The 27,906-nt window shown below is 43.8% G+C and overlaps 1 protein-coding gene across 7 annotated transcripts in view; it reads left to right on the forward strand.

Annotated features, from left to right (window-relative positions):
- myom1b (myomesin 1b) overlaps nucleotides 1-26,564 on the forward strand; it is a 37,825-nt gene extending 11,261 nt beyond the window's left edge. For 4 of the 7 annotated variants that reach the window (XM_046356147.1, XM_046356146.1, XM_046356149.1 and 1 more), the window contains 31 exons: nucleotides 702-863; nucleotides 3,172-3,313; nucleotides 5,625-5,824; nucleotides 6,013-6,066; nucleotides 6,355-6,479; nucleotides 6,715-6,898; nucleotides 7,087-7,261; nucleotides 7,465-7,586; nucleotides 9,532-9,549; nucleotides 11,735-11,931; nucleotides 12,208-12,334; nucleotides 12,691-12,875; nucleotides 13,331-13,445; nucleotides 14,231-14,387; nucleotides 14,479-14,585; nucleotides 14,774-14,818; nucleotides 15,035-15,171; nucleotides 15,499-15,643; nucleotides 16,072-16,131; nucleotides 16,273-16,340; nucleotides 16,537-16,650; nucleotides 18,129-18,216; nucleotides 18,303-18,341; nucleotides 18,558-18,663; nucleotides 18,979-19,142; nucleotides 19,280-19,316; nucleotides 21,373-21,395; nucleotides 21,722-21,777; nucleotides 22,089-22,304; nucleotides 24,941-25,091; nucleotides 25,762-26,564. In XM_046356147.1, coding sequence (XP_046212103.1) covers nucleotides 702-863; nucleotides 3,172-3,313; nucleotides 5,625-5,824; nucleotides 6,013-6,066; nucleotides 6,355-6,479; nucleotides 6,715-6,898; nucleotides 7,087-7,261; nucleotides 7,465-7,586; nucleotides 9,532-9,549; nucleotides 11,735-11,931; nucleotides 12,208-12,334; nucleotides 12,691-12,875; nucleotides 13,331-13,445; nucleotides 14,231-14,387; nucleotides 14,479-14,585; nucleotides 14,774-14,818; nucleotides 15,035-15,171; nucleotides 15,499-15,643; nucleotides 16,072-16,131; nucleotides 16,273-16,340; nucleotides 16,537-16,650; nucleotides 18,129-18,216; nucleotides 18,303-18,341; nucleotides 18,558-18,663; nucleotides 18,979-19,142; nucleotides 19,280-19,316; nucleotides 21,373-21,395; nucleotides 21,722-21,777; nucleotides 22,089-22,304; nucleotides 24,941-25,091; nucleotides 25,762-26,027 — 3,785 coding nt within the window. In that variant the 3' untranslated portion in view covers nucleotides 26,028-26,564. Of the gene's footprint in view, nucleotides 1-701; nucleotides 864-3,171; nucleotides 3,314-5,624; nucleotides 5,825-6,012; nucleotides 6,067-6,354; nucleotides 6,480-6,714; nucleotides 6,899-7,086; nucleotides 7,262-7,464; nucleotides 7,587-9,531; nucleotides 9,550-11,734; nucleotides 11,932-12,207; nucleotides 12,335-12,690; nucleotides 12,876-13,330; nucleotides 13,446-14,230; nucleotides 14,388-14,478; nucleotides 14,586-14,773; nucleotides 14,819-15,034; nucleotides 15,172-15,498; nucleotides 15,644-16,071; nucleotides 16,132-16,272; nucleotides 16,341-16,536; nucleotides 16,651-18,128; nucleotides 18,217-18,302; nucleotides 18,342-18,557; nucleotides 18,664-18,978; nucleotides 19,143-19,279; nucleotides 19,317-21,372; nucleotides 21,396-21,721; nucleotides 21,778-22,088; nucleotides 23,308-24,940; nucleotides 25,092-25,761 lie in introns of those variants that run through there. The other 3 variants (XM_046356148.1, XM_046356150.1, XM_046356152.1) reach the window with 3 other exon arrangements.
- Nucleotides 26,565-27,906: the final 1,342 nt, after the last annotated feature.

The raw sequence follows: 27,906 nt of genomic DNA on the forward strand, positions 1-27,906 counted from the left end.
GATCTTCTTTCTAATGATGTCAACTTTATTTCTCCGCTTCTAATATTTAGATAATTACAATCATTAGACCCAATCACTCACTTGAGTATCAGACATAGGCTTTGAAAAAGCACCCATGAATAGGCTACCAGTGCGGCAAGTGCTGTTGGTTGCTGGTAAGCATTCTTGGCTTGGATATTCATTTTTGCCAACACGACTAACCTTTTAACTCTTTACACTTATGGGAACTGGGCTTATGGACAGGGCTAAATTGAAAAGATTCTTACAGAAGAAATAGTAAATGCATATGCGTAAGCACGACAGCAATTGAAAGGGAACAGTTTGGAGATTATGAGAAAATGATTAGATCAAAGTTGAGGACTCGACAGTTCACCTGACACAAGACTGAATTATCATTCACCTGATGATAAGACAAAAGTCGAAAACATTTGTTTTGCTGACATATGATGGTGGTCCTTGGGTCGTTAGTTTGCCTGGAAGGGGGTCCCTGGACAAGAAAAGGTTGAAGAGCCATTGCTGTAAAATATGCTTCCTGGTTATTCATTCATTAAGGACCAGCTTAGAATGTGTCAATATGCTTCTTACCCCCCCCCCCCCTCACTCTGTGTTTGTCTTTAGATCTGACTAGGTTATCCATCCATTATAACCTCATCTCTCTCTCTCTCTCACTCTGTGTGTCTCTCTCTCTCTCTCTTCATCAGATGTTCTTCTGCAGCCCTCCAAGTGGTGTCACATGCACTGGAGTGGAGACAAGGCCACGCTGACCCTGACACACCTGAACAAGGAGGACGAGGGGCTCTACACCCTGCGCATCACCACCAAGTCTAAATACGAGACCTACTCGGCTTACGTCTTTGTCAGAGGTGTGGAATTTACCATGAGCAGCGCTGAACAACACTGTTGTCTGTGTCACATTATCCCTCCTCCTCAGTCCACTACATGCCTTGTTTACAGATTGTATTATTCACACGGACAGTGTGTGTGTGTGTGTGTGTGTGTGTGTGTGTGTGTGTGTGTGTGTGTGTGTGTGTGTGTGTGTGTGTGTGTGTGTGTGTGTGTGTGTGTGTGTGTGTGTGTGTGTGTGTGTGTGTGTGTGTGTGTGTGTGTGTGTGTGTGTGTGTGTGTGTGTGTGTGTGTGTGTGAGAGAGAGAGCTCGGACAGAATGGCCTCTTGTTTACCGCCTCTCTGTTTCCACGATGGCCCTGTCTCGTGTTCTGTGTGGCGTGTGGTCAACAGTCAATCAAGGTCAAGATCACACAGACACCTCAGCTGACACCAGATAATGAGGACGGCCCATGTATTTGTGTGAGCGTGTTTGTGTGTGTGTATCTGAGTTGAGCCGTAGCGGTCTCTAGTTAATCCTAATACACACACAATGGAAATCGCCCACTATGACCACAGAGACGATCAACTCCTGTCACGATCTCTGGCCTGGTTTTGTATAACATGGGACAAATGTTACAGCCAACTTGTTCATCTTTTACTGTTGGTCGCCAGCACTAAGTTACTGACCTTCTCTGTTGTTCCATGCTACTCATTCTCTTGCTAACAGAGGAGACATGTGCTCTGTACAGAGTGTGAACAAGATGGAAATAGGCCTTGCTCTCTGTCATTGGTCAGGGTCGCATTGTAAAGGAGAGGCCAGGTACACTGTCTGTTTGCGGACACAGAGACCCCATAGCAGTCGAGAGACTGACAAGGCTATTCTCAGTGAGCTCATGAGCTCAGATATGGAATGAGTTAAGCTGTCAACAGAGCTGGATACTGTATATATATCTCTTCTACCACGAGTGACAATAGCCTGCTGAGTGTCCTTCTAAGCCACAAAGAGCTTTCTCTCTCTGTCTCTCTCTCTCTCTCTCTCTCTCTCTCTCTCTCTCTCTCTCTCTCTCTCTCTCTCTCTCTCTCTCTGTCTCTCTGTCTCTGTCTCTGTCTCTCTGTCTGTCTCTCTGTCTCTGTCTCTGTCTCTGTCTCTGTCTCTGTCTCTGTCTCTGTCTCTGTCTCTCTCTGTCTCTGTCTCTGTCTCTGTCTCTCTCTCTGTCTCTCTCTCTCCCCCTCTCTCTCTCTCTCTGTCTCTGTCTCTGTCTCTGTCTCTGTCTCTGTCTCTGTCTCTGTCTCTGTCTCTGTCTCTCTGTCTCGCTCTCTCTCTCTCTCCACTCTGTCTCGATCTCTGTCTCTCTGTCTCTGGCTCTCCCTCTCCATTCTCTCTCTCCATTCTCTCTCTCTCCATTCTCTCTCCATTCTCTCTCTCCATTCTCTCTCTCCATTCTCTCCATTCTCTCCATTCTCTCTCTCTCCATTCTCTCTCTCTCCATTCTCTCTCTCTCCATTCTCTCTCTCCATTCTCTCTCTCTCTCCATTCTCTCCATTCTCTCTCTCTCCATTCTCTCTCTCTCCATTCTCTCTCTCTCCATTCTCTCTCTCCATTCTCTCTCTCTCTCCATTCTCTCTCCCTCTCCATTCTCTCTCCCTCTCCATTCTCTCTCTCTCTCTCCATTCTCTCTCTCTCTCTCTCCATTCTCTCTCTCTCTCCATTCTCTCTCTAAATTCTCTCCACTCTCTCTATCTCTCTCTCTCCACTCTCTCTCTCTCTCTCTCTTACCTCTCTCCTCTCTCTCTATCTCTCTATCTCTATATATATCTCTCTTACACACACACACACAGTAAAATAATATCAGGCAGTATATAGTCCTACAATTTATACAGCTACCGTACACACATGCATAGACTTACAGCCCACAGACCACATAAGATACAGCACAAAATGTTTTAGCAGCCTCTCTCACATTCACACTGAATAAGTCAGTCCAACGCTAAGTGGCTAATTCTGTTTCTCACTTTATGGGAAGTGTGTGTTCTGTCTCTTTAAGAGTCGCCTTTCACTGAGGGGCACGCTACTGCTAATTCTGTCCCATCTGCTCCAGCCTGCTCCGGGGTTGTGTTTAACTTAAAGACCAGTAGCATTCCTGGCACTAAGCCATGGAGCCACAGAGTTCCGCTGGGAGTACAGCAATGTACAGTACGTGCACTGTATTTCAAAACAACAAGCCACAATGAAAATACTCTAACCGTATACTATAGAGATCCTATAATCCACTATGGATTCTATATGTGAGAGTGAGAGTGAGTGAGAACTACACATTTAACTGACAATGTGTGTGCATGTATCAGATGCCGATGCGGAGGTGGAGGGAGCCCCTGGCGCCCCTCTGGATGTGAAGTGTCAGGACGCCAATAAGGATTACGTCATCGTGACCTGGAAGCAGCCGGCTGTGGACGGTGGCAGCTCCATCCTGGGCTACTTTGTGGACAGGTCAGTACCATCCCCCATCACTACATGCCAGTAGTAAATCCTAGGCTTGTCATGACACAGCTAGACAAACACAGGAACAAATCTCCCTTATGTACCCCCATACTGCCATTAACTCTAGTTGCATATTGTATAAGATGATGGCCAGGTCATGTGACCATGTGAAATTATATTGTAATAGGCTATAACAAGGGCCCAGTTTCTCCCGACCTTACCAATAGGCCTAACTCTGTCCCTTACCAATAGGCCTAACTCTGCGTCTTACCAATAGGCCTAACTCTGTGTCTATCCAATAGGCCTAACTCTGTGTCTATCCAATAGGCCTAACTCTGTGTCTATCCAATAGGCCTATCTCTGTGTCTTACCAATAGGCCTAACTGTGTGTCTTACCAATAAGGCCTAACTCTGTGTCTTACCAATAGGCCTAACTGTGTGTCTTACCAATAAGGCCTAACTCTGTGTCTTACCAATAGGCCTAACTGTGTGTCTTACCAATAAGGCCTAACTCTGTGTCTTACCAATAGGCCTAACTCTGTCTCTTACCAATAGGCCTAACTCTGTGTCTATCCAATAGGCCTAACTCTGTGTCTATCCAATAGGCCTAACTCTGTGTCTATCCAATAGGCCTAACTCTGTGTCTATCCAATAGGCCTAACTCTGTGTCCATCCAATAGGCCTAACTCTGTGTCTATCCAATAGGCCTAACTCTGTGTATATCCAATAGGCCTAACTCTGCGTCTTACCAATAGGCCTAACTCTGTGTCTTACCAATAGGCCTAACTCTGTCTCTTACCAATAGGCCTAACTCTGTGTCTTACCAATAGGCCTAACTCTGTCTCTTACCAATAGGCCTAACTCTGTGTCTATCCAATAGGCCTAACTCTGTGTCTATCCAATAGGCCTAACTCTGTGTCTATCCAATAGGCCTAACTCTGTGTCTATCCAATAGGCCTAACTCTGTGTCCATCCAATAGGCCTAACTCTGTGTATATCCAATAGGCCTAACTCTGCGTCTTACCAATAGGCCTAACTCTGTGTCTTACCAATAGGCCTAACTCTGTCTCTTACCAATAGGCCTAACTCTGTGTCTATCCAATAGGCCTAACTCTGTGTCTATCCAATAGGCCTAACTCTGTGTCTATCCAATAGGCCTAACTATGTGTCCATCCAATAGGCCTAACTCTGTGTCTATCCAATAGGCCTAACTCTGTGTCTATCCAACATGCCTATCTCTGTGTCTTACCAATAGGCCTAACTGTGTGTCTTACCAATAAGGCCTAACTCTGTGTCTTACCAATAGGCCTAACTCTGTCTTACCAATAGGCCTAACTCTGTCTCTTACCAATAGGCCTAACTCTGTGTCTATCCAATAGGCCTAACTCTGTGTCTATCCAATAGACCTAACTCTGTGTCTATCCAATAGGCCTAACTATGTGTCCATCCAATAGGCCCAACTCTGTGTCTATCCAATAGGCCCAACTCTGTGTCTATCCAATAGGCCCAAATCTGTGTCTATCCAATTGGCCCAACTCTGTGTCTATCCAATAGGCCCAACTCTGTGTCTATCCAATAGGCCTAACTCTGTGTCTATCCAATAGGCCTAACTCTGTGTCTATCCAACATGCCTATCTCTGTGTCTTACCAATAGGCCTAACTGTGTGTCTTACCAATAAGGCCTAACTCTGTGTCTTACCAATAGGCCTAACTCTGTCTTACCAATAGGCCTAACTCTGTCTCTTACCAATAGGCCTAACTCTGTGTCTATCCAATAGGCCTAACTCTGTGTCTATCCAATAGACCTAACTCTGTGTCTATCCAATAGGCCTAACTATGTGTCCATCCAATAGGCCCAACTCTGTGTCTATCCAATAGGCCCAACTCTGTGTCTATCCAATAGGCCCAAATCTGTGTCTATCCAATTGGCCCAACTCTGTGTCTATCCAATAGGCCCAACTCTGTGTCTATCCAATAGGCCTAACTCTGTGTCTATCCAATAGGCCTAACTCTGTGTCTATCCAATAGGCCTAACTCTGTGTCTATCCAATAGGCCTAACTCTGTGTCTATCCAATAGGCCTAACTCTGTGTCTATCCAATAGGCCTAACTCTGTGTCTATCCAATAGGCCTAACTCTGTGTCTATCCAATAGGCCTAACTCTGTGTCTATCCAATAGGTCTAACTCTGTGTCTATTCAATAGGCCTAACTCTGTGTCTATCCAATAGGCCTAACTCTGTGTCTATCCAATAAGTCCTCACCGAGATTGTTATTGAATGGCTGATGGCATGTATGCTGTCTCTTTGTGCCCTGTGTTCAGGTGTGAGGTTGGCACGACCCACTGGAGCCAGTGCAACGACACGCCCATCAAGTTTGCCCGTTTCCCCGTGACCGGGTTGGTGGAGGGGCGCTCCTACACATTCCGTGTGCGTGCCGTCAACAAGTCTGGCATGAGCCGGCCATCCCGTGTATCTGAGGTGGTGGCAGCCATGGATCCTGCCGACCGCGCGCGAATGAGAGGTACGGCGGGCAACCCCTGTCTGCCATCTGGCCCTCCCTGTCTGTGTTCTCTCATATTGTGTTATGGTACTGCAGAATGAATATATTGTGAGTATGTACCTTTGCGATGTCTGATGGTTTTTAGTTTCGTGCATGTGTTTTCTTGGAACTATGCATCTGAAAGCTGCTCCTTTTCCCCTGGCCCCCAGGTACCTCTGCACCCTGGACCGGACAGATCATTGTCACTGAGGAGGAGCCTGCAGGTAGGAAGGAAATGCTTCTGCACTCATCAGTGTTAATCAATATTTCGACGCATCTATAGATCTGATCTTATAGGGGAATACCGCTTACAGTACCTTGTGGTCTTTGACTGGAAGGATAACGAAATCTCTAGTCTGGCTTGGTGGCCAATCTGCTGGTCTGTTGCCATCTTCTAACGGAAAGGTCATGTTTTGGCTTGACAATGACAAGGCACGAGCACAAACGGATTTGGGACCAAGCTACGAGATCAAACCCCTTGACACGTTTTCTTTCACGTCACTTCCTATCAGAGGGCGTGGTCCCCGGCAAACCCAAAGAACTGGAGGTCACCGAGGCCACCAAGAACTATGTGGTCCTGAGCTGGAAACCCCCTGGGGAGAGAGGCCACGAGGGCATCATGTACTATGTGGAGAAGGTGAGATATACCGTATATACTTCATTAACATCACACACCTGATCTGTAGCATGACTCCTCTGATCAATATAACCTACATTTCATCACTGCTTCGCATCCATAACGACCACCATATCAAAATCATTCAATAAGTTAACACTTTTTGTTGTCGTTGGTATTTTATAGTCCTGGAGTTTTTTTGTGGTGTTTGGAGGGTTGGAGGCGTACTCTAACTTCTCGGTGTTGTGTGTTATAGTGCGTGTCAGGCACAGACAGCTGGCAGAGGGTGAACACTGAGATCCCAGTGAAGTCTCCTCGCTTCGCCCTGTTTGATCTGGCGGAGGGAAAGGCCTACAGCTTCCGTGTGCGCTGCTGCAACTCCGCCGGCGTTGGCGAGCCATCAGAAGCCACCGAGGCCACCACTGTCGGGGACAAGCTGGGTGAGGGGGTTCACAAGTCACACGCCATACCACAGACTACGGCAGTTCCCAGTGTACCAACGGAAATAGATGTAGCACGTGTTTACGTATTTACTCTGAAAGACACACACTCCTCTCTGAATCAGTCTGCTTGAGCTCTTACAAGACTTTTCCCCCCCATTTGATCTGAGTTGAATTGTTGTCCCCAGATATCCCGTCTGCCCCAGGCCGTGTGGTTCCCACCAGGAACACAGACACGTCCGTGGTTGTGTCCTGGGAGGCTTCCAGGGACGCTAAGGAGCTGGTGGGATACTACATCGAAGCCAGCATCGTGGGTAGCAACAAGTTTGAGCCATGTAACAACAAGCCTGTCAAAGGCACCAGGTACAACGGTCCTTCTAACAATCCCTCTACCAACCTTTTACAAATATAGACACATACAAATGGTGACCATAAATCTAATTCAATACTATATGTAAATGATGGTGAGCTCAAGTAAGTTGACAAAACATTTTTTCCCCACAAAGACTTAGAGATTGATGGTGTGAAATGTCTTTCTCAAAGTGTTTTTGTGTACTTGTAAACAGGTTTATCTGTCACGGTCTGGTGACAGGAGAGAGCTATGTGTTCAGAGTGAAGGCACTGAATGCCGCTGGGCTCAGCGAGTGTTCTCAGGAGTCTGAGGCTATTGAGGTGAAGGCTGCTATTGGTAAGTGAGAGGAAGAGTGTCATGACACAGTCGTACTAGACAATAGGGTAGGAAGCCATTTTAGGAAGAATGTGAAGAGACATATACAAGGAACTTGTTTTTTATGTTTAGATGGAGCACGATTACACGCTTAGAAAAAAAGTTGCTATCTAGAACCTAAAAGGGTTCTTCGACTGTCCCCATAGGAGAACCCTTTGAAGAACCCTTTTTGGTTCCAGGTAGAACTATTTTGGGTTCCATGTAGAACCCTTTCTACAGAGGGTTTTACATAGAACCCAAAAGGAACCAAAAAAGTTTATACCTGGAACTGAAAATGGTTCTCTTATGGGGACAGCCAAAGAACCCTTTAGGAACCCTTTTTTTTCTAAGAGGGTATGTGACTTCAAGGGTTATAATTTGATTGTACTAGGATCAGGAAAGCCTTTTAGCTCTATGAGTGGGTGGAATGTGATGATTGAATCTTAAGCATAATATTGTTATTACTCCTTTTCTAATATGCCGATGATGAAAGAAATATCCCGTTTCCACAATGAACAGGGGTTTAGTTGATGTGTTGCACCATTGTCTTCTTTATTTGCTGTCCATTGAGACATCACGTTGTCAGCTCTGTGTACCATCAGCATTTAGACTCCTCCCACGTGTTCTTTCCCATGGTTCCACTCTGTCAGTCACCCGAACAAGCACCACCCACTACCCCCACACCCCATGTTGAGTCAGAACTTATCCCCACCCTCCCTGCACAAGCTGAGGCGGGCCAGGGTCAGGAGTTGTAGACTTCCTCTAATTTGGGTCAGTGCGATCCAACTCAGTGGTTGTTACAAACCAGCCCACCTTGCGTTCCTCTGTCACCCCCCCCCCCCCCCCATCACGTTGCCTGGGCATGAGATGTATCAGCCTCCACCACCCACCTGGTGTTTAAGGTACCCACCCCCCTCTCCACCCCACCAACAATAACTCATGATCTGCATTGTGCATCTGCCCATTCTTCTCACTCTCAACTGGGAATACTAGCTCTGGTCCCAGGTGTTACAACGGCTTGCGCCTTGCTAACGCTGATCTGCACTAGCGCCCTGGACCAGAGCTAGGGAACAGGAATGCTAAACTGACAGCCCTGCTCCTTTACATTTGTCCCATTAATGTCTGCACTGTGACTAACCAAGCTTCTAGCTATGACACATCACTCAGTCACTGGCCAGCTTTGTGCCGAGCAGCATGCTCTGTTTTCCCTTATGAAACACACTTAGTAACAAAGTCAATGGATTTCTCTCTACAGTCCATTACAACTGATAATAGTTGGTAAACCTAGAGTCTAGGCCCATTAGTGGTCTTACACGATAAAAGATAGACAATTGAATACTCACAATTGAGCCGAGGTTAGTATGAGGAAACACTTCTATCGCACATCTTTTAAAAATATATTAGGAAGAATTAACTGCATTTATGTTCATAGATCTCACTCATAACTATTTCCAATAGTTGTCTCCCATTGAGTAAATTGCTATACACCATTACATATACTTGAAATGTTTTGCCCGTATTGTGCATATAATGAAATCCACTGGTATCATTACGAAAGTATAGTGTGGCTTTTTCATGAAGGGTTGGCGCAAAGCCTGCACACACTCGCTTTCTCCCCTCACATGATTGTGCTTTCTCTTTAACTCTGCAACTCGCTTCCACACGCAGATGTCACTTGTTGGTCATCTTGTCTTCATTTTTCAGTCAGTCAGATGAAGACATTGTACTGTATTTAATATTGTATTTAATATTGTATGTGATGGTATTGGTCATGTTTTCTTTCTCTCTCTCCCTCTGTCTCTCTGTCTCTCTCGTCCTTACTCTCTGAGTGGGCTGACTGAGATTGTAGCTGTCAGTGTGAATGTTTGATCTTTTCTTGGCTTGTGTAAAATGGCTTCTTTTGCTTTTTTCCTGCTAACTCCTGTAGGGGGCGGTATTCCTCATGGTGTGTTACCGGAGTGGGAGTTACCAAGGGGTGGTAACGTGGGCGGACTAACCAAGCACACGCCACGCTGGACGGGCACGCATGAGGCCGTTCAGTACCCCCCTTACACTATGCTAAAGCTCAATGCTCAAACTGGCAGTGTGCCTGGCCCAGGGGCCAGAGCTGGGGCAGGGGCCACTAGCTCAAGCCCCTCAGGCTCTTCAGGGCCACTGGATACAGGAAGTAAAGACAAGGGGGGCAAGAGAGGCAGTGTGACCTGGGCCTCTGACCTGGTCACAGAATCAGTCACAAACTCTGTCACAGAGGCCATGGATGAGGTTAAAGGTCAGGCTAAGGTGCCTGAGGCCGGGAAAACACGTAAGTCCTCTGTAGATGTTTCAGCCAAACAGGGGACAGAGAAAGAAACAGCTCACAACATGGGCTGGCCCAGGACAGACCCAGACCCAGGTGAGCACTCAGTCAGGCCACGCCAACTCTTATATCATCAGATCATCCAAAGTAAAACAACTCTTCATCTTTCCCCCCAAGGATTCTGTTTCCTTTTTTAAACTGAAGCTTTTTTCTTTCTACACTTTTTCCTTTTTTGAACTGTAATTTTTTGAATCACTTTGGTAAGAAGGTAGAAAACTATTTTGAAAAAAGAAACACTTTAATATTTGTATAGGGATCACACTTTGAACGTATGTGCTTCTACTCTCATATTCACAGGAAAGGCATTAAAACACAATACATATAGCCAAAGTATTCAACTGGTAAAATCCTATTTTTATCCCAAGGTAAGTTTCTATAACAGCTTTCTCAGTTTAACTACACAGTCACGCAGCCTTTTCAGGCAATCTACTGGCCACCTCTACCACAGGGCTGCCTCACACACACGGGAGGGGGTGGGGGGCGGGCTTTTTGTCCTCCCTCCACACCCTCAGTATTCAGGCACTGTGCTAGCCACCTCAACTTAATGTAGCCAGTTTTGTATTGAAGGGATATTGCTTTTGTCAAAATGGACTTTTCGTAGCAGGTTAGGAGGATTTACGCAGCACGTTAGGAGAATTAGGTTAAGGTGAGGAAAAAAGTTAGGAAAAAGGTTAGGGTCAGCTATTTTTGGCTTCCGAGTGGCGCAGCGGTCCAAGGCACTGCATCTCAGTGCTAGAGGCGTCACTACAGACCCTGGTTCGATCCTGGGCTGTTTCACAACCGTCCGTCATTGGGAGTCCCATACGGCGCTGCACAATTTGCCCAGCGTCATCCGTGTTAGGGTTTGGCCAGAGTAGGCCAAACCCTACTCTGGGTTTGAGTAAGGTTCTTAACCGACTTACCATTTTTAATAAAGGTTCAATTGAAATATTTCCACATCTAATGTCGAATTTGACAAAAGCTGTATCCCATCTAGCTGCTGTAGCCTGGCTGGCTCACACACTCTGTGCTCTTTAAGGTCCACCGTCACCTTGGGAGAGCAGTGCGCATTAATGCACAGAAGCACTGTGACACAGCTGGAGCTAGCCTATCACAGCTTGTCTCTGAAGTGGGTCAGCCAATCTCAAGCCAGAAATGAATGCCTATACCTGAGACCTTTTTGGTAGTGTACTTCCTTGTCAGATTATACGCCATACCCCCTCCCCCAAATTAGGGAGCACACCATGTCCATGTGACTATTTGTGTGACAGGTCAGTTTATTATGAGTATGTAATATGATCCTGTTATCTGTGTGAGCTCCCTCTATAGAAGACACCACCGCAGACCAGCCACTGAAATCACACGTGTTCTCACAGCTCCAGTGGCAAAACTATTTTGTCTCATTCCAACTCTGTTCAGTCCAGGTCCCTGAAATTTGTGTCCCCATAATTTGGTCAATGTGTGATGACTCAGCGTCTGGTTGAAACATAGTTTGAGGTGAAAGGTTAAGGGTTAAAGGTGCAGATAGTAGTTTCTTACAGCAAGTATGGATGACAAACTGTATCCCTTAGCTGTTGTTTCACCAACAGAGAACTTTGAACTTTGTTTGTGATTAAGTTGATTAGTGCCCAATACTTGCTCTAAGAAAGCAGAAAGTTAGTAAGTCAAAGTAATGAAAGACTGAAGCTCAACTAAAGAGCATTATGAAGGCTTTATCGAAGCTTCCGTCTCCCATGACTTCCTCGTCTCACAGTTGACACAGCATGATGCTAACTGGAGTCCTCTGCTGTCCCAGCGTCCCCTACTCCACCCTATGGCATTAGCGTCCTGGAGTGCGTGCGGGACTCTATGGTGCTGGCCTGGAAGCAGCCCACCTTCATCGGAGGCGCTGACATCACCGGCTACTTCGTGGACTACCGTGAGGTCATCAATGGGGTGCCAGGGACATGGCACGAGGCCAACGTCAAGTCTGTCAGCGACAGAGCCTACAGAGTGAGTTAACCATTTTGTTTCTTTGGGAGGAAGCTACCCTCTTTAACCTGAATTTGCAGGCACCTTTTGCCATGGTTTTTCACTCTGTCTGTCTGTCTGTCTGTCTGTCTGTCTGTCTGTCTGTCTGTCTGTCTGTCTGTCTGTCTGTCTGTCTGTCTGTCTGTCTGTCTGTCTGTCTGTCTGTCTGTCTGTCTGTCTGTCTGTCTGTCTGTCTGTCTGTCTGTCTGTCTGTCTGTCTGTCTGTCTGTCTGTCTGTCTGTCTGTCTGTCTGTCCAGGTGTCTGACTTGAAGGAGAACAGGAAGTACCAGTTCCAGGTGCGTGCTGCCAACATGGCAGGCGTGGGCATCCCTTCTCTGCCCAGTGGAACATTTGTCTGTGAGGAGTGGACCATTGCTGTGCCAGGTGGGTAGTGCCACTAACGTTCACTTGAAAACCTGAGCAAATATGAGAATTACACTGTAACACATCAACATGGATACTATATCACAATACAAGTCATACACTGCAAAGATGTCTGAATTATTATCATTTTTTAACTTAAATTATAACCTCCAGCTCCTTTTGTGATGGTGTCAAAGCTTGCATGCACATGGGACATTATCTATGTACATTGCATTGTCTATGGGTGTGTCCCAAATAGCCCTATGGGCCCCGGTCAAAAGTAGTGCACTACAAAGTGAATATGGTGCTATTTGTACCACAACCTTACGTCCGTTCTTCAACTCTAAACCTAATTATTTACCCCTAATTTCGCACAGGACCTCCCCATGATCTGCAGGTGACAGAGGTGCGCGCCAACACTCTGGTGTTGCTTTATAAGCCACCAGTGTACCAGGGCCGTGACCCAGTCAACGGGTTCTACATTGACATCAAAGAGGCTGATGCTGAGGAGGAGGCTTGGAGAGGAGTTAACGAGAAGGCTGTCCTCACTAACTACATGAAGGTCAGGACCCTGTCCACTCTTATCGCTCCACTGTGAATTTTCCCCTGTAACAGATCTTAGATCAGCTTCCCCTCCCCAAATCCTAACCTTTACCATTAGTGGGGGAAACTGATCCAGGATCAGCCTCTAGGGGCAACTTCACCATTTCTATCCACGAGGAAGTCATGGGAGACGGAAGCTTCGTAAAGCCTTCATAATGCTCTTAGTTGAGCTTCAGTCTGTCATCACTTTGACTTACTAATACCATTGAGCACACATTCTAATTCAGAATTCGAATGCATAGTGTCTGATTGTAAGTGGGATTCAATTGGTGGTATTAGTTCAGTCAGAGGATGTGTCCCGCATGTAAAGGGATTTTCAACACTACTGCTTGTGTCTCAATAGTAATATTATATAGTAATATTTGATGTACGTGACTAACATGTCTATAATGTGACTCTTTCTTTCACGAGCAGATTAAGATTCTAAAGGAGGGGGAGACCTATGTGTTCCGTGTGCGTGCTCAGAATAAGGCAGGTGTGGGAAAGGCCTCTGAGCCCACAGAACCAGTCCTGGCCGAAACCAAACCAGGTAGGACGATGTTAAAGACCCCTCAACAGAGCATGAGGGAGAGGGAGGAAGGACATTGTTATTAAGCATACATACTTCACATTTAATTGAAGTCATACCTTGAAGTCACACACCTCATGTGTAGAATAGTCTCAATGTGTCTCCCTGGTTAAATACAAGTTCAATTAAAAAAAGACCCTCCCACACAGCTATTTATTTTCTTTCCTGTTGAAAAAGTATAAATACACATAATGTACAAACACTTAAAGGGATAGTTCACCCAAATAACATATTGGTTTCCTTACCCTGTAAGCAGTCTAAAACAAGGTATGACCGCAATCCACAGCTAGGTTTAATTTCCCTAGCACTGTTTCCAAATGCTAACATTTTAGCATTTGTGGTTCAAATCCCATTCAAGTAATGGGACAGATTCTCACTTTTTATTTCTTGCATCACGTCCAAATCATCCGAAAATATCTCAAATGTATTGTGAAGCTCACAAAGTCACTTGTAGAGGATTTGAACATGTTGAATGAGAAATGTGAATATCTGTCCCATGACTTGAATGGGATTTCTGCCATGAATGTTAAAACCTTATCATTTGGAAACAGTGTCTGCCACTGCCAGGGAAACTGGAAACTGCTGTCATACCTTGTACATAGACCACTTACAAGGTCATTTTATAATTTGGGTGAACTATCCCTTTAATGATAAAAAAAAAGATTCATACATTTAGTCACGCTGCAACTTTTGCATGTGTTTTTGAGTCTCCAGCCGTGTTTGACTTTAGGTCTGGTCTCTCTCAGGCACTACGGAGATTGTTGTGGACGTTGATGATGATGGAGTGATCTCCATGAACTTTGCCTGCTCCAACCTGACTCCAGACTCCAAATTTGTGTGGTCAAAGAACTACGAAGAGATCACAGACGATACTCGTATTACTGTGGTGACCAGTGGGGGGAAGTGAGTTTGTGTGTGAGTTTGAAAGAAGATTAGGGAATCTAAAGTACTTCAGTATGTTGATTGTGCTGGTGCCTTTGTGTCTACCCCTCAGGTCCAAAGCCAACTTCAATATGCTTGCGGAGGATGACATCGGCATTTACTCTTGTGCTGTCACCCACACCGATGGTGCTTGCTCCAGCTACACTCTCTCAGCAGAGGGTGAGTCCAACTGTGCGTCTGTGGTACTGTAGCACTGTACTAGCCTGACCACGTAATCACTGAAGCAGCTAATTTAGAAGGTTAAGAGGGTTGCAGAGCTTCATTGCACCTGTGTAATTTCTACTTCTTAATCTCTGATAAATATTTCATTTACCTCATGAGTCTTGTTTTTTCTTCATTTTTGACAGAGTTGAAGAAACTGCTGGAGCTCAGCCACGACCACAAATTCCCCAGTGAGGAACTCAGACACCCTGTTCTATGGCTAAATCCCAAATGGCACCCTATTCCCTTAGTGCATCACTTTTGACAGTAGTGTTGGGAATAGGGTGCCATTTGGGATGCGGCCCTATCTTTGCTCATTTGTTTGTTCTGTGCATGACTCTTTCCTCACTCTCACTTTTTCACCTTCTCTCCTCTCTGTCTCTCTCCTTCTCATTTGATCTGTCTAGTTATTCCATTAAAGACAGAGCTGGCTGTGGAGCTGCAGGAGAAGGGCAGAATTCGCTTCTGGCTGCAGGCTGAGAAGATCTCTGCTAATGGCAAAATAGAATATGTGTTTAACGACAACAGTCTCTCCCAGGGAGAGGTCAGTAAAGGCACTGAATGGAAGCAAAATAACTGAACTCTCTCTTCATGTTGAGCCGCTTTGGGACTGAAAACAAAATGCACTCATTTAGGGTTGTTAAAATTCCAAAGGTTTTCCAGAAATCCTGGTTGGAGGTTTCCTGGATTTCCTGCTTATTCCAAGAATTCTCCAACTGGCATTTCTGCAGAACCTGGGAATTTGGGGAAAGTTACCTGCAATTTGCCACCCTATGCTCCCTACATATGTACAACATCTGTCATTTCTGTTGGTGAGATAAAGTTTCCGAGACCAGACTAAAAGGCCCCCCCCCCATGACCTGCTTCCCAGAAATACAAGATGAACTTCAACAAGGACACAGGTGTGATTGAGATGATCATGGAGTCTCTGCTCCCAGAGGACGAGGGAACCTTCACCTTCCAGCTGCAGGACGGAAAAGCAACCAACCAGTCCAGCCTGGTGCTGATTGGAGATGGTAGGATAAACCCAGCCTCCCCTTCTCTCCTTCCTCCTATCATCTTCCGTCACTCTCTCCTCCCGCCCGAGCGCCGGTCAGTTTAAGTTATCATGCCAGCTCGTTGTCAGTCTTTGTCATGGCACGACGAGGACAGCAGTGGAGTAGGAAAGAGCACAAACAGATCTGGGACCAGGCTATCTCTCCTCTGTTGTAAAGAAAAAAACAGCCCCACTATGGCTGAGAAGTTAGATCTTAACATATTTCACTAGAGGGCAGTGAAAGCTTACTATAAACCATAGACTATTGTGCACACATTAATAACAAATGTATCCGATTTAAATCATGTCAATGCACAAGACACATCATAGTGACTATATTACATGAAAGATGAATGTGATTGTACGTGACAGTTTTGTTACCTAATCGGGAGTGATGTGTTTTCCCAGTGTTCAAGGGGCTGCAGAAGGAGTCTGCGTTCATGCACAAAGAATGGCACAGAAAGCAAGGTATGGGATCTTTTTCAATGAAGAAAATATGTCATGAGTGGAGTAGTGATACGGTGAGATATTTGATTTATCCAACAATGTCAGAAATCACAGCAAACATAATTGATCATTGAAATAATCCCGCTGTCTTGTTTTTCGTAGGTCCTCACTTTGTGGAGTATCTGAGTTATGAAGTGACCCCAGAATGTTGTGTTATCCTGAAATGCAAGGTGAGAAGGCCGAGGCACAGGGTTAGAGGGAACTCTTGGATAATGGATGTCAGTATTAGGAAAATTCTTCTTAGGTCAGCTCACACACCTCTCCAGATGACTTGTTACCCACCGGTGTGCAGTAAAGAAGTGGACCTGAACATCATATCTCTGTCTATCTCTATTTCTATCCATCTGTCGCTGTCACCCCCTGCAGGTTGGGAACATAAAGAAAGAGACTGTTGCATTGTGGTACAAGGATGGGCGCGAGGTCAAGGGAGATGAGAAACTCACCTTCACCGAGGGAGTGCTCAAACTGGAGATTGCTCAGGTGAGAGGGATTCTGCAGTTATTTCATGCACATCATACATTAGAAATGTATACGGTACCACAAGCCTCTTATGCAGCAGTATAAGACCATACTGCACAAAACCTGTCTTTAGAGGGTTAAGAATATTGTTTTGCACATGACTCTAGGCTATAAGAATGGCTCTTCTATACAGTAGACTACATATAGGTTGTAAAATATAATATAATGTTTTCAGTATGCTGCACATGTATGAACATACTGTATGTACTGGATGTTTTTGTAATATGTTCGACACATCACTATACAGTCAATGTGCTGTTTGTTTGCAACTGTGTATGACTGTCATCATTGCACATCTCTGTCTATATGTTCATATATCCTAAATATATGGGTTCCTCATACAACATGGATGCTATCTTCTGGCTTCCAAGATGGTGGAGAAAGTTGAGCATAAGTCGGTCTTGAAGGGGTTGCGACCATGTGAAAAGTGTTTTGTTCTTACTCTGACCGTAAACGACTGTCTTAATATCACTTTCTTAATTATATTAATCACAATTTCTCTGTCTTTTCCAGTTACAGCATCTAACCGATCCTTACTTAAATTTGTATGAAACCTCTTCAATTCTAACCCCCACCATTTATTATTTCTTACTAAATTACAGCATATTTCGACAAGATTCAACATTTGACCTCTAACACACCATGTCTCGACCATTGTTCTCTGTGTTAAAGGTAGACTGACGTAGATGCAGAAAGGAAACGGCATAGTGGGTCGATTTCCTTAACAACTAAGAGCTGTGAAGCTTCAACTTCTCTGCTGTTTTGGTGCCTGGGCTACCACACTGTAAACAGAGTGAAGCGAACCCGTGCACATGCGCAGATATTGAGTGTGACTGTGTGAGAGTGAGGCCTTGCATCTCGCTCATCTCAATATCTGCGGTGCTGCTCGCTCGCGGCAACATCATTACGCCGAGTTTACTCCTTTTAATGTGTTTTATAAAATCTGTTTTTATCTCTTTTACAGTATAACATGTCCTTTTGTAAATCACCTGTTTTCCACCCTACATCTGTCTACCTAGTCTTCAGCCAAACACACCACTCATCTCCGTGTGTAGTCCAACGTTCGTGTCATCAAAAGTGGCACAGTGTGTGCACGTGTGACACGCATCGTGCCTTAGCGATGCAGTATGTAAACATGTCACATGTGTCCTATTACAGCGTGATGCTCCTCCTGCAGCTGTAGCGACAGACCTAGACAATTCCCTCGAGGACCTTATCTGGAGAATCCTAAAAGTTGGGATCAGTGTGATCTTTTTGTCATCTTAAGTGATCATCTTCTTGGTTTTGCTGTTTTGGGAATGCTTTTTTGCTTTTGTGTCAAATAAATGTGTGTCCTGCAGCACCCATAGCAGGGGAGAAAAGCTTGCCTTTTCGCTTCAGAGTTGAATTTTCTCCATTTACAAAATGATGTGTGTCTCAAGCCTAGCCTTCTCTTATAGATCTCAAAGAAGGATGCCGGTGTCTATGAGATTGTTCTGAAGGATGACAGAGGGCAGGACACATCCACGTTGAATCTGACAGAACAAGGTGACTAACCCCTCAAAGCCATACCTCATTGTGTGTGCAGTAAAGCGTCAACAAGGCCTCATCATATTTACATTTCTGTCCTCCAGGTTTCAGGGACTTGATGAATGAAGTGTTCAGTAATATTGGTGAGTACATGTGTCTTACTGCAGCGGTAAACCCATTAACTAAAGTTGAACTTGTGTTCAAAACATCCATAAAGTCTTCCTCTGTAAAGTTGCTCTGTGTAACGTCGCACTCTGTAACGCCTCTGTAATGCTGCACTTTATAATGCCTTTGTAACGTTGTACTGTGGAACATCTCTGTGACGTTGCACTGTGGAACATCTCTGTAACGTTCCCTAGCCAACTCCTCCACTGCACTGAAGATCCAGAGCACAGACGAGGGCATCAGACTCTACTCCTTTGTCAGTTACTACAACGAGGCGCTCCAGGTCACCTGGCACCACAAGTGTGTAGTCTCCTTACGTGTGTGTGTGTGTGTGTGTGTGTGTGTGTGTGTGTGTGTGTGTGTTGTGGGTGTTGTGGGTGTGTGTGTGTGTGTGTTTGCGTGTGTGTGTGTGTGTGTGTGTGTGTTTTGCGTGTGTGTGACTGTTTGTGCGTGCGTGTTTGCACGTACATTCAACTGTTCAGGTGTGTGTCACCTGTGAGATCCAGCCTATATGTGTGTGTGTCACCTGTGAGATGCAGCCTATATGTGTGTGTGTCACCTGTGAGATCCAGCCTATATGTGTGTGTGTCAGTCAGCTGTTTTTCTCTCTGATAGGGATTCAGCGATAGCCTTCACAGACCGCATTAAGAGTGGTGTGGTGGGAGAGCAGCTGTGGCTACAGATCACAGAGCCCACAGAGAAAGACAAGGGCAAATACGCCATCGAGTTCCATGATGGAAAGAGCGGTCTGAAGAGGACTGTAGAGCTGTCTGGCCAGGGTGAGGCTACGGCTGAGTTCCAAATGGCACCCTATTTCCTATATAGTGCACTCATTTTGACATCTACATGGAATTAAGCGGCTCCTGTTCCTTCACCAATGCTTTGATAGGTATACTCACCTCCTCTTTTCTTGCAGCATTTGATGACGCATATGCAGAATTCCAGAGGCTCAAGTAAGTTAGCTCATATTAGTAGATATTTATTTATACACCCTTTTTCCCCATTGTATTAGCCAGCTCTTCTACATGTTGTGGATGTGGCATGCCATTAAGTACCCAGCAAACCCGGAACATTCCCAGGACATGAGCTAACATTCCCATGAAGTTCTAGTTAGGGTTGGAGCGAACATTGGGATGAAAACGTCCCACAAACATTCAAAGAATGTTTTTGATCACCAAATCATTTTTCGAATGAAATGTTTGACGTGAAATATCCTTGTACTGCTCTCCTTACAGTCACTAAAATGCTGTGCATAGCATGTGTAAAAACTACCACATTAATGTTCTCATTGGGTGTGTGTGATAACACAATGTAATAACACAACGTTCCAGTAATGTTCTTAGAAACATACCGCCGCAACACATTGAGGGCGCAATAGAAGTGGTTCTTAGCAAACATTACAGGAACGATCTGCTAATGTTGATGGGTATGTCATTTAGAACAACCCATAATAACAAGCAGAGAATATCTCTACAACGGTCTCATAAGGCTATTCTGTGACAAGCCATGGGTTCCACAAACATTCCCTGAACATACTTCGGCAATTATGTCTGGACTCAATTGAATAGGTTCTGAAAAAACATCACAGAAACATTCCTAATCATCCCAAATAACATTCAGGGAACGTTCCCACGAGACTTTCATAAAGTTATAGTGTGATGTGATAGCATGATTGTTACGATAACGTTCCCTTCACAAACGTCAGCAATTATGTCTGGATTTAATACAAGTGGTTCTGAGAGAACTGGAATGTTCTGCTCATGTTAATAGGGCCATCCCACCAAAAAAGAGTGTCTTTTGATATTTTAAGTAGAAATTGTGCATTAGTATTGAATTTTAAAGCCTTTTATATTAAATGAAGTGCCTTTTTAATATAGACCACATGAGAAAAAACAAGAAACCTGCACACGGCTCTTGCTAGTATCACTGCTCTTCATTAAGCTTTTACGTATCGGCCTCAAGGCCTTTGTCAGAGCTTTTGTGAGTGTTTATACTTTTCACCCTTATGTAGACATTGCTCTATCCACATCTGTTCAATGCATCAAATGGGATTGTAAAATAAGCAAGTGTTACCAAAATATAACAATATGTGTACATAAAACGCATTAAAAAAGTCGGTAAAACCACAGTGAGGATAAGTACGTTTTCATAAATCATTGGGTACAGTGCAATTAAAAAACGTCAGTCTAAATCTAATCCAGGCTGTATCACAACCCACCGTGATTGGGAGTCCCATAGGGCGGCGCACAATTGGCCCAATTAGGCCGTCGTTGTAAATAAGATTGTTTTCTTAACTGACTTGCCTAGTTAAATAAAGGTTTAATAAAAATAACAAAGAATCTGAAGTGATGCGCATTAATTCATGTTCACATTTACAATTTAACATGCATGGGCATTTCATCATTAAGACCTTTGGGGAATAATGTCTGGTGACTTTCTCAATGCCACAAAATCTAAAGGTAGAAATGTCATGAAATGTCATATGGAAAATTCAATAAATTATATTTTTTTATATGATTAAAGACTTGCTGAAGTGCCAAAGGGAATGCTGGGTAAAACCTAAATAGGATATTTCAGAAACCTTTCAAAGAATACATAAAGATGTGTGTGAGAATTCTTGCAACATCTATGCACATTCTCACATTTGCCCCCCCCCTAGAACTTTTGGGGGTAATGTTCTAACACCATTCCCACAACTAAAGGAAATATTCTGGGAACATTCACAGAACCAGTTTTGGTTTGCTGGGTACTCTGCATCAATCATTCCTTTCATGTGATTGCTATCTTTGGTGTTCCTCTCTGTCTGCCAAGCCACTCTCTCTGTGCATGTATGTTTATATAGCAGTCTCTGACAAGCTTTGACAGGCTTTGAGTAAGGGCATAGGGAAGTGGGCAGACAGATGAAGCCTTTACGTAGACACACTTCCTGGCTCCAGTCCAAACACATTCTCTGGATGTGTTTCTCTTATCATTGTTCTTCCATTCTGTTCTGTCTCTTCCATTTTTCAGAGCGGCCGCTATTGCAGAGAGAAGTAAGTACACACGCACACACGCACACACACACACACACACACACACACACACACACACACACACACACACACACACACACACACACACACACACACACACACACACACACACACACACACACACACACACACACACACACACACACACACACACACACACACACACACACACACACACACACACACACACACACACACACACACACACACACACACACACACGTTATTAGATTGGGATGAGAGGGCTGCTCTCAGTATTTTAGTGGGTACTGATATTTTTAAACTGATCTGAGGTCAGTGGTCTAATTTGGTGCTCTTTGTTACAGATCGTGCTCGCGTGGCAGGAGGCCTGCCTGATGTCGTCACCATACAGGAGTTAAAGGTAACCATGTCTGGATGGATCTGTATCTGTCTGTTTGTATATGTACTGTATGTCCATGGTCCCATACTGGCCTGGGACTCAGGTATTGCAGACTTGATCGTGCATGACACTACTAGTGCTGCATCTGAAATGGTATCCCTAGTATTCCCTATTTAGTGCACTACTTTTAAGCAGAGCTATGGTCAAAAGTCATACACTATAAAGGAAGGGCTCTGGTCAAAAGTAGTATGCTATGTAGGGAATAGGGTGCCAAGTATAGGGTGCCATTTCGGACACACCTTATTATGTGTGATCTTGTCTCTCTCCATCAGGCCCTGAACCTGACCTGTAACATTTCGGGCGAACCCCTGCCTGAGGTCGTCTGGCTGAAGAACGAGAGGGAGATTGTGTCTGATGGCCACTACGTTATGAAGCTCGAGGCGGGCAAGTACGCCAGCTTCACCATCACCACGGTGAACACGGCAGACTCGGGCAAGTACAGCATCCTGGTGAAGAACAAGTACGGCACAGAGAGCGCCGACTTCACCGTAAGTGTCTTCAGCCCCGACAGCAAGAAATAAGGGAGAAGGAAAGAAGGCCGGCAAGAAATAAGGGAGACCTAAATCTTTGCGTAAATATTATGTATAAAAATACATAGAAAAAGACAAAGAAAAAAGATGGAAGGGATACAGAGTCCTTTAGCATTGGTTTGAGATGGTTTTTATGGTGGTCTATACATTTAACTCTAGTTTGAAAAGGTGTATCGTTTTACTCTGAGCATGAAATGCCCAAAGGTTTAGAGAAAAATCTGAGAAGAACTGTGTCAGCATTTTATCTTATAGAATTACAAAATACATAAACACAGTACTTTAGGTCCAATCATCCTTTATTTTGACACTACGATGAGTGTAGTTATACATTTATAAAATTCCCCCATGTATTACAATATGTTGCTATATTTTACTAAGTATTGACACACTAAAAAGGCATGTAAAGACAAATGTTTGTGTTTAATTCAAATGAATTTACTGCAACAGACTTAAAACTAAAAGGTTAGCCATCTAGTATTGTCTAAAAAGGACTGTGATGCTGAAAACCTTGTTAGCCTACTCAAAGGTTATTACTGTATGTGCCATGCCACGGAGGAAAGGAAGATTTTTTTCTGTAATGTGGAATTTTAACAGATCCTGTGTTTTTTTTCATTCACAATCATTGTTTACTGAATATGATGTCACCACATATGCCACTCAGTAGTGTTATTACATCACTCCTTCTGCCACTATGTTGTGATTATGGCATCCCTTTCTCTGATTTATGACATCACTTCCCCTGTCACTTAGTAGTGATTATGACATCACTTACTTTGTCACTACGCAGTGATTATGACGCCCCTTCATCTGTCACTCAGTAATGATTATGACATCCCTTCCTCTGTCACTCAGTAATGATTATGACATCACTTCCTCTATCTCTCAGTAATGATTATGACATCACTTCCTCTTTCCCATGTCTCATGAGAAGGACTAATAAAATGGAGCATGTATTCCCTCACGACCTCCTCCTCTGTTGTCTCACTGTGTATTGTTCCCTCTGTACAGCACCCCACTCTTCATTCTCCATTCTCTTCCTCCACTCTTCCCACCCTGCTTCAGTCACCTGTTCACCATTCTCTCCTGGTCACTTGTCTGATTTTGTCTGCTGGTCATCTTGTCTCCGAAAGACCATGAAGGCATCTACCACCAATGAGCAACGCAATCCCTCAGTCTGAACATACACAAGCACCTCTTCCCTTACACAAGGGAGTCAAACTCAACTCCTTGACGACGCGCACACTTGCTGATTTTTTTGTGTTACCTTTTAATAAGTGGCTGATTTAGACCTGGGTCTGTGGCCCTTGGGGATTTGAGCTTGACAACCCTGCTGCTTTGTACCATACGCGGTGTCTCTCAGTACGCTCAACCAACTGCACTCTGTCCACACACACTTCCACTGAGCATCCTTCCTCCCATCACATTTCTCTGTACTGTGTGTTTGTAAGCACAAATCACCCTCAGACATCCACCATGTTTTTGTTCATTAGATGTTTTCTCATCAAGGATTCACCACTAGTAGGACATTAAATGATCTGCGTCCCAAATAGCAGCCTATTCCCTATATAGTTCACTATTTTTAACCAGTGCTCTATGGGCCCTGGTCAAAAGTAGTGCAATAAATAGGGAACAGGGTCCCATTTGGGAAGCAGAAATAATCTACTGCTACATACGGTCAATGATGTGACGTAACAGTGCACCAAGCCCTCATGATAAAGGAAAGGAACATCTTATCAGCAACTCACACACACGTGAGCTTGTTATTGGTGCTGAATGGGAAAAGTCTTAGTCATATATTTAGCATGTGTGCCAGTCTGGGACACCATTTATAGATTTGCTGACTGGAAAAGATTGACATTAGACCCAGGCAATGTGATCGCAATGACATTCAAACAAACAATGGGTTAAGCCACCAGAATATAATGCCTGTCACATAACTCAAACATGTGGAGAGACCAGGAATTGGGTTAGCCAGTGGTCTGAAACAAGAATATCAGGGCCTGTATTCATAGAGTGTATGAGTATCAGTTCCCAATCATTCATATGCATTATAGTCTAAGAGGCTAAACTGATCTGAGATGCTTTATGAATACAGGCCCAGGTTCCAATCACCTACAGTATCTCAAGTGTTGTATTTTTTTTTTTTTTTGCCGGAGGCTATTCCATGTGGTAAAACATGCTGCTCTCTGTTTCCAGACACACTAAACCGCAAAGCATTAATACAAAAAAATTGTCCATGCACAAGTAAACATGATCAATCGCTTATTACACCAGCAGTAATACCATGTGATCCTGGAACAAAATGTGTTGTTGACATGTTTTTTGCAGCCCTCTTCTCAGAAGACGTTTTAGTGACGTTTAATTTGTTGGCCTATAAATCACATTAGGAAAGCTTTGCAGTCTGGTAAGTAATCTCAAATGTCAACAATGTCTTTGAAGTAGAGACCATTTTTTTAAAGATGGCTTGATGAAATTAAACTTTTTAGTCACAGGACTAGTTTTAAAAGTAGCTGGGGAAATTCTGCGTGCAAAGTGTGTGTGTGTGCGCCTGTGTGAGCGTGCGGGTAAACCCTAAAACCTTTTCCATTTGCCAGTTGGTTGTAACAGAAGGCAAAGGGGACTTGGGAGTGACCTCCTATTTGACTGATGCTGATGGGAACGTGATCATTGGGTGTAAAAGCAGACCTACCACCCCAACAGAGAGGAGGAAGTCAGTCACTGGAAAGAAAATGCAGAAGAGAAAGGGTGAGGGGACAGCTGTCCACAATAATGTGTGCAAGAAAGTACTTAGCACAAAAATATTTTAATGTGAACAAATACAAATATTTGGCTACACCTTTACTTAGGCCACACTTCTCAATGAAAGAAAGAAACTTACTACCAAGTTAAAACAGTGTACAGAGTAATTATCTAATCCCACAACCCAGATCTGGCATAACAGTCAGTCACAAGAGACTGGGGCTTATCTCACTTCAATGTGTCAGTTATTCACCTTCAGAAGGAGTGGATAGCATTATCATCATGTTTATCCGTTTTGAGTCAAAAGCGTAAGCACTATCACAACAAGTCATGTTTGAGGTTAGGGGAAAAAATCTAGTTAGGTTGATTTCTTCACCACCAAAACTAGGGAAGTTGTTTTGGATGGACTTTTTGGTGATGGGAAGGGCAGTCTTGTGATTGAGTAAGTGGTTAAACATAAGTAATGTCCTTCCTCTGGAATAAGTTTTGTGAATTTCTTCACCTGTGTGTGTGTGTGTGTGTGTGTGTGTGTGTGTGTGTGTGTGTGTGTGTGTGTGTGTGTGTGTGTGTGTGTGTGTGTGTGTGTGTGTGTGTGTGTGTGTGTGTGTGTGTGTGTGTGTGTGTGTGTGTGTGTGTGTGTGTGTGTGTGTGTGTGCATGCGTGTGTGTGTCCTTAGATTCCGTAATCCTCCAGAAGCCACCAGAGGAAAAGGAGGGGAAGAAGAAAGAAGAAAAGAAGATGGAGGACAAAACTGATGCTTTGCCAAAAACCACAGACAAGAAAAAGGCTGCCCCTGCTGTTGCAAGCAGGGTCGGCAAGCAGGAGACCCTGCAGCAGCCCACAACTACAGCAGATGAGGCGAAGCCAGATGATGTCCCCACATCTGAGAAACCGGCAGAGAAACCACAGATTAACAAGGGCAAAAACGATCAAGATGAGTGATGATCAGAAAGCTGGTTACATAAGTGAAATAGTTATTTTGGAGTTTGATGTGGTTTACACGTCTTGCATGACTGATGTGTGTCTTTCAGCATCACTGAAACAACACTGGAATAACTGTTTTCCTCCCAACATTGTAATTCACTCATCATTTTCTTTAAAGGCCCAGTGCTGTCAAAATGTCCACTAATGAAACTAACACTCAAATACTGGATCTGTGTAATTTCCTGATAGTTTCTGTTAGAAAACACAATCTACACAGGACTTTCTAATCAGCAGCTTTGAATGAGCAGGCATTTCGGCATTCCATTGTGACATCCACATGCGGTAAATTTAATAGAACAGTAACAAAGAGAATTCCAAATCTCCCTGCCAATAACAGCTAGTTTTCAGTTTTCCCCTCCCCCTCAGACCACCCCCAAGCAGTCCTAGTGAAATTATTGCTTGAGAAATATACTGAACAAAAATATAAACGCAACATGTAGAGTGTTGGTCCCATGTTTCATGAGCTGAAAAAAAGATCCCAGTAATTTTACATATGCACAAAAGTCATATTTCTATCAAATGTTGTGCACAAATTTGTTTACATCCCTGTTAGTGAGCATTTCTCCTTGGCCACAATAATCCATCCACTTGACAGGTGTGGCATATCAAGAAGCTGATTAAACAAGGGACAATAACAGGCCACTCTAAAATGCCACAGATGTTTCAAGTTTTGAGAGAGCAATCAATTGACATGCTGACTGCAGGAATGTCCACCAGAGCTGTTGACAGAGAATTGAATGTTAATTTGTCTACCATAAGAAACCTCCAATGTCGTTTTAAAGAATTTGGACAGCTGATGAAACTGAGGAGTATTTCTGTCTGTAATAACGCCCTTTTGTGGGGAAAAACCTGTTTTCGTTGGTTAGGCCTGGCTCCCCAGTGGGTGGGCCTGGCTCCCCTGCCCAGTCATGTGAAATCCATAGATTAGGGCCTAATTCATTCATTTCAATTGAATATGAACTGTAAATCACAAAAATTGTTTAATGTTGAGTTTATATTTTTGTTCAGTATAATTTCTTTGCTAAATGGAAATATTTTACAGTTAAGTACTTCATTGTACCCAGAAATGATTTGATATTGATATAAAAACGGCTGCATTGGGCCTTTAAGAGCAGGGACGATTAGAATACAGAGTGAGGGATGTAATTTTGTATTACAATGTATAATTCAAACATGTAGGCTTCGCTATTAACTTGTAGCTCAAAGGAAGGCCCACAAAAAAAGGCAGAATTTGCATAGTCTTCAAATCTTTAACCTTTGGTGGTGTTATTGCTTGCATTTTTTTTGCCTTCAAGATTGATTGTAATGCAGTAATAGGCCACTTTAAGACACCTGAGATTGGGAATGATATATGTAAAACAGGAGTATGTGTATTGAGGGATACACAACTGACCGACTTTTGAACAAACATTAGTTTCTCATGCACAGCCCTTATATAAATCAAAGACACCAAAGGAATGATATGGGTCTATACGCAAGAGAGGAAGTGAAGGACAAACGAAACGTGAATACCTGAAGTTAACCAGAGCAGAGTAAAATCACAGCAAGGTCATATATTAGAACATGTCACTCAGTTCACCCAATTAGCTTGGAGGCAACATCCAAATGGAACAGAGAATTGGACCACCAAATAAAATGTTCCTAATTTTATTTTTTATTTTTTTAACATTTAAATTAATATCACTTGACGAATGAACGCTTGTAATTCATACACGATTATCGAGGAGATTGGATGGGCCACTTCTCTTCACTGGTATAATTGTTGGAAAAAGCGCATTTCTCTGCATTGAAAATAATGAGTTGTGTTATGTTTGGTAGCCTGTAGGCCTGCACAATA

The sequence above is a fragment of the Oncorhynchus gorbuscha genome, linkage group LG07 (genome assembly GCF_021184085.1).
Source record: "Oncorhynchus gorbuscha isolate QuinsamMale2020 ecotype Even-year linkage group LG07, OgorEven_v1.0, whole genome shotgun sequence".
NCBI classification, from domain to species: Eukaryota; Metazoa; Chordata; class Actinopteri; order Salmoniformes; family Salmonidae; genus Oncorhynchus; species Oncorhynchus gorbuscha.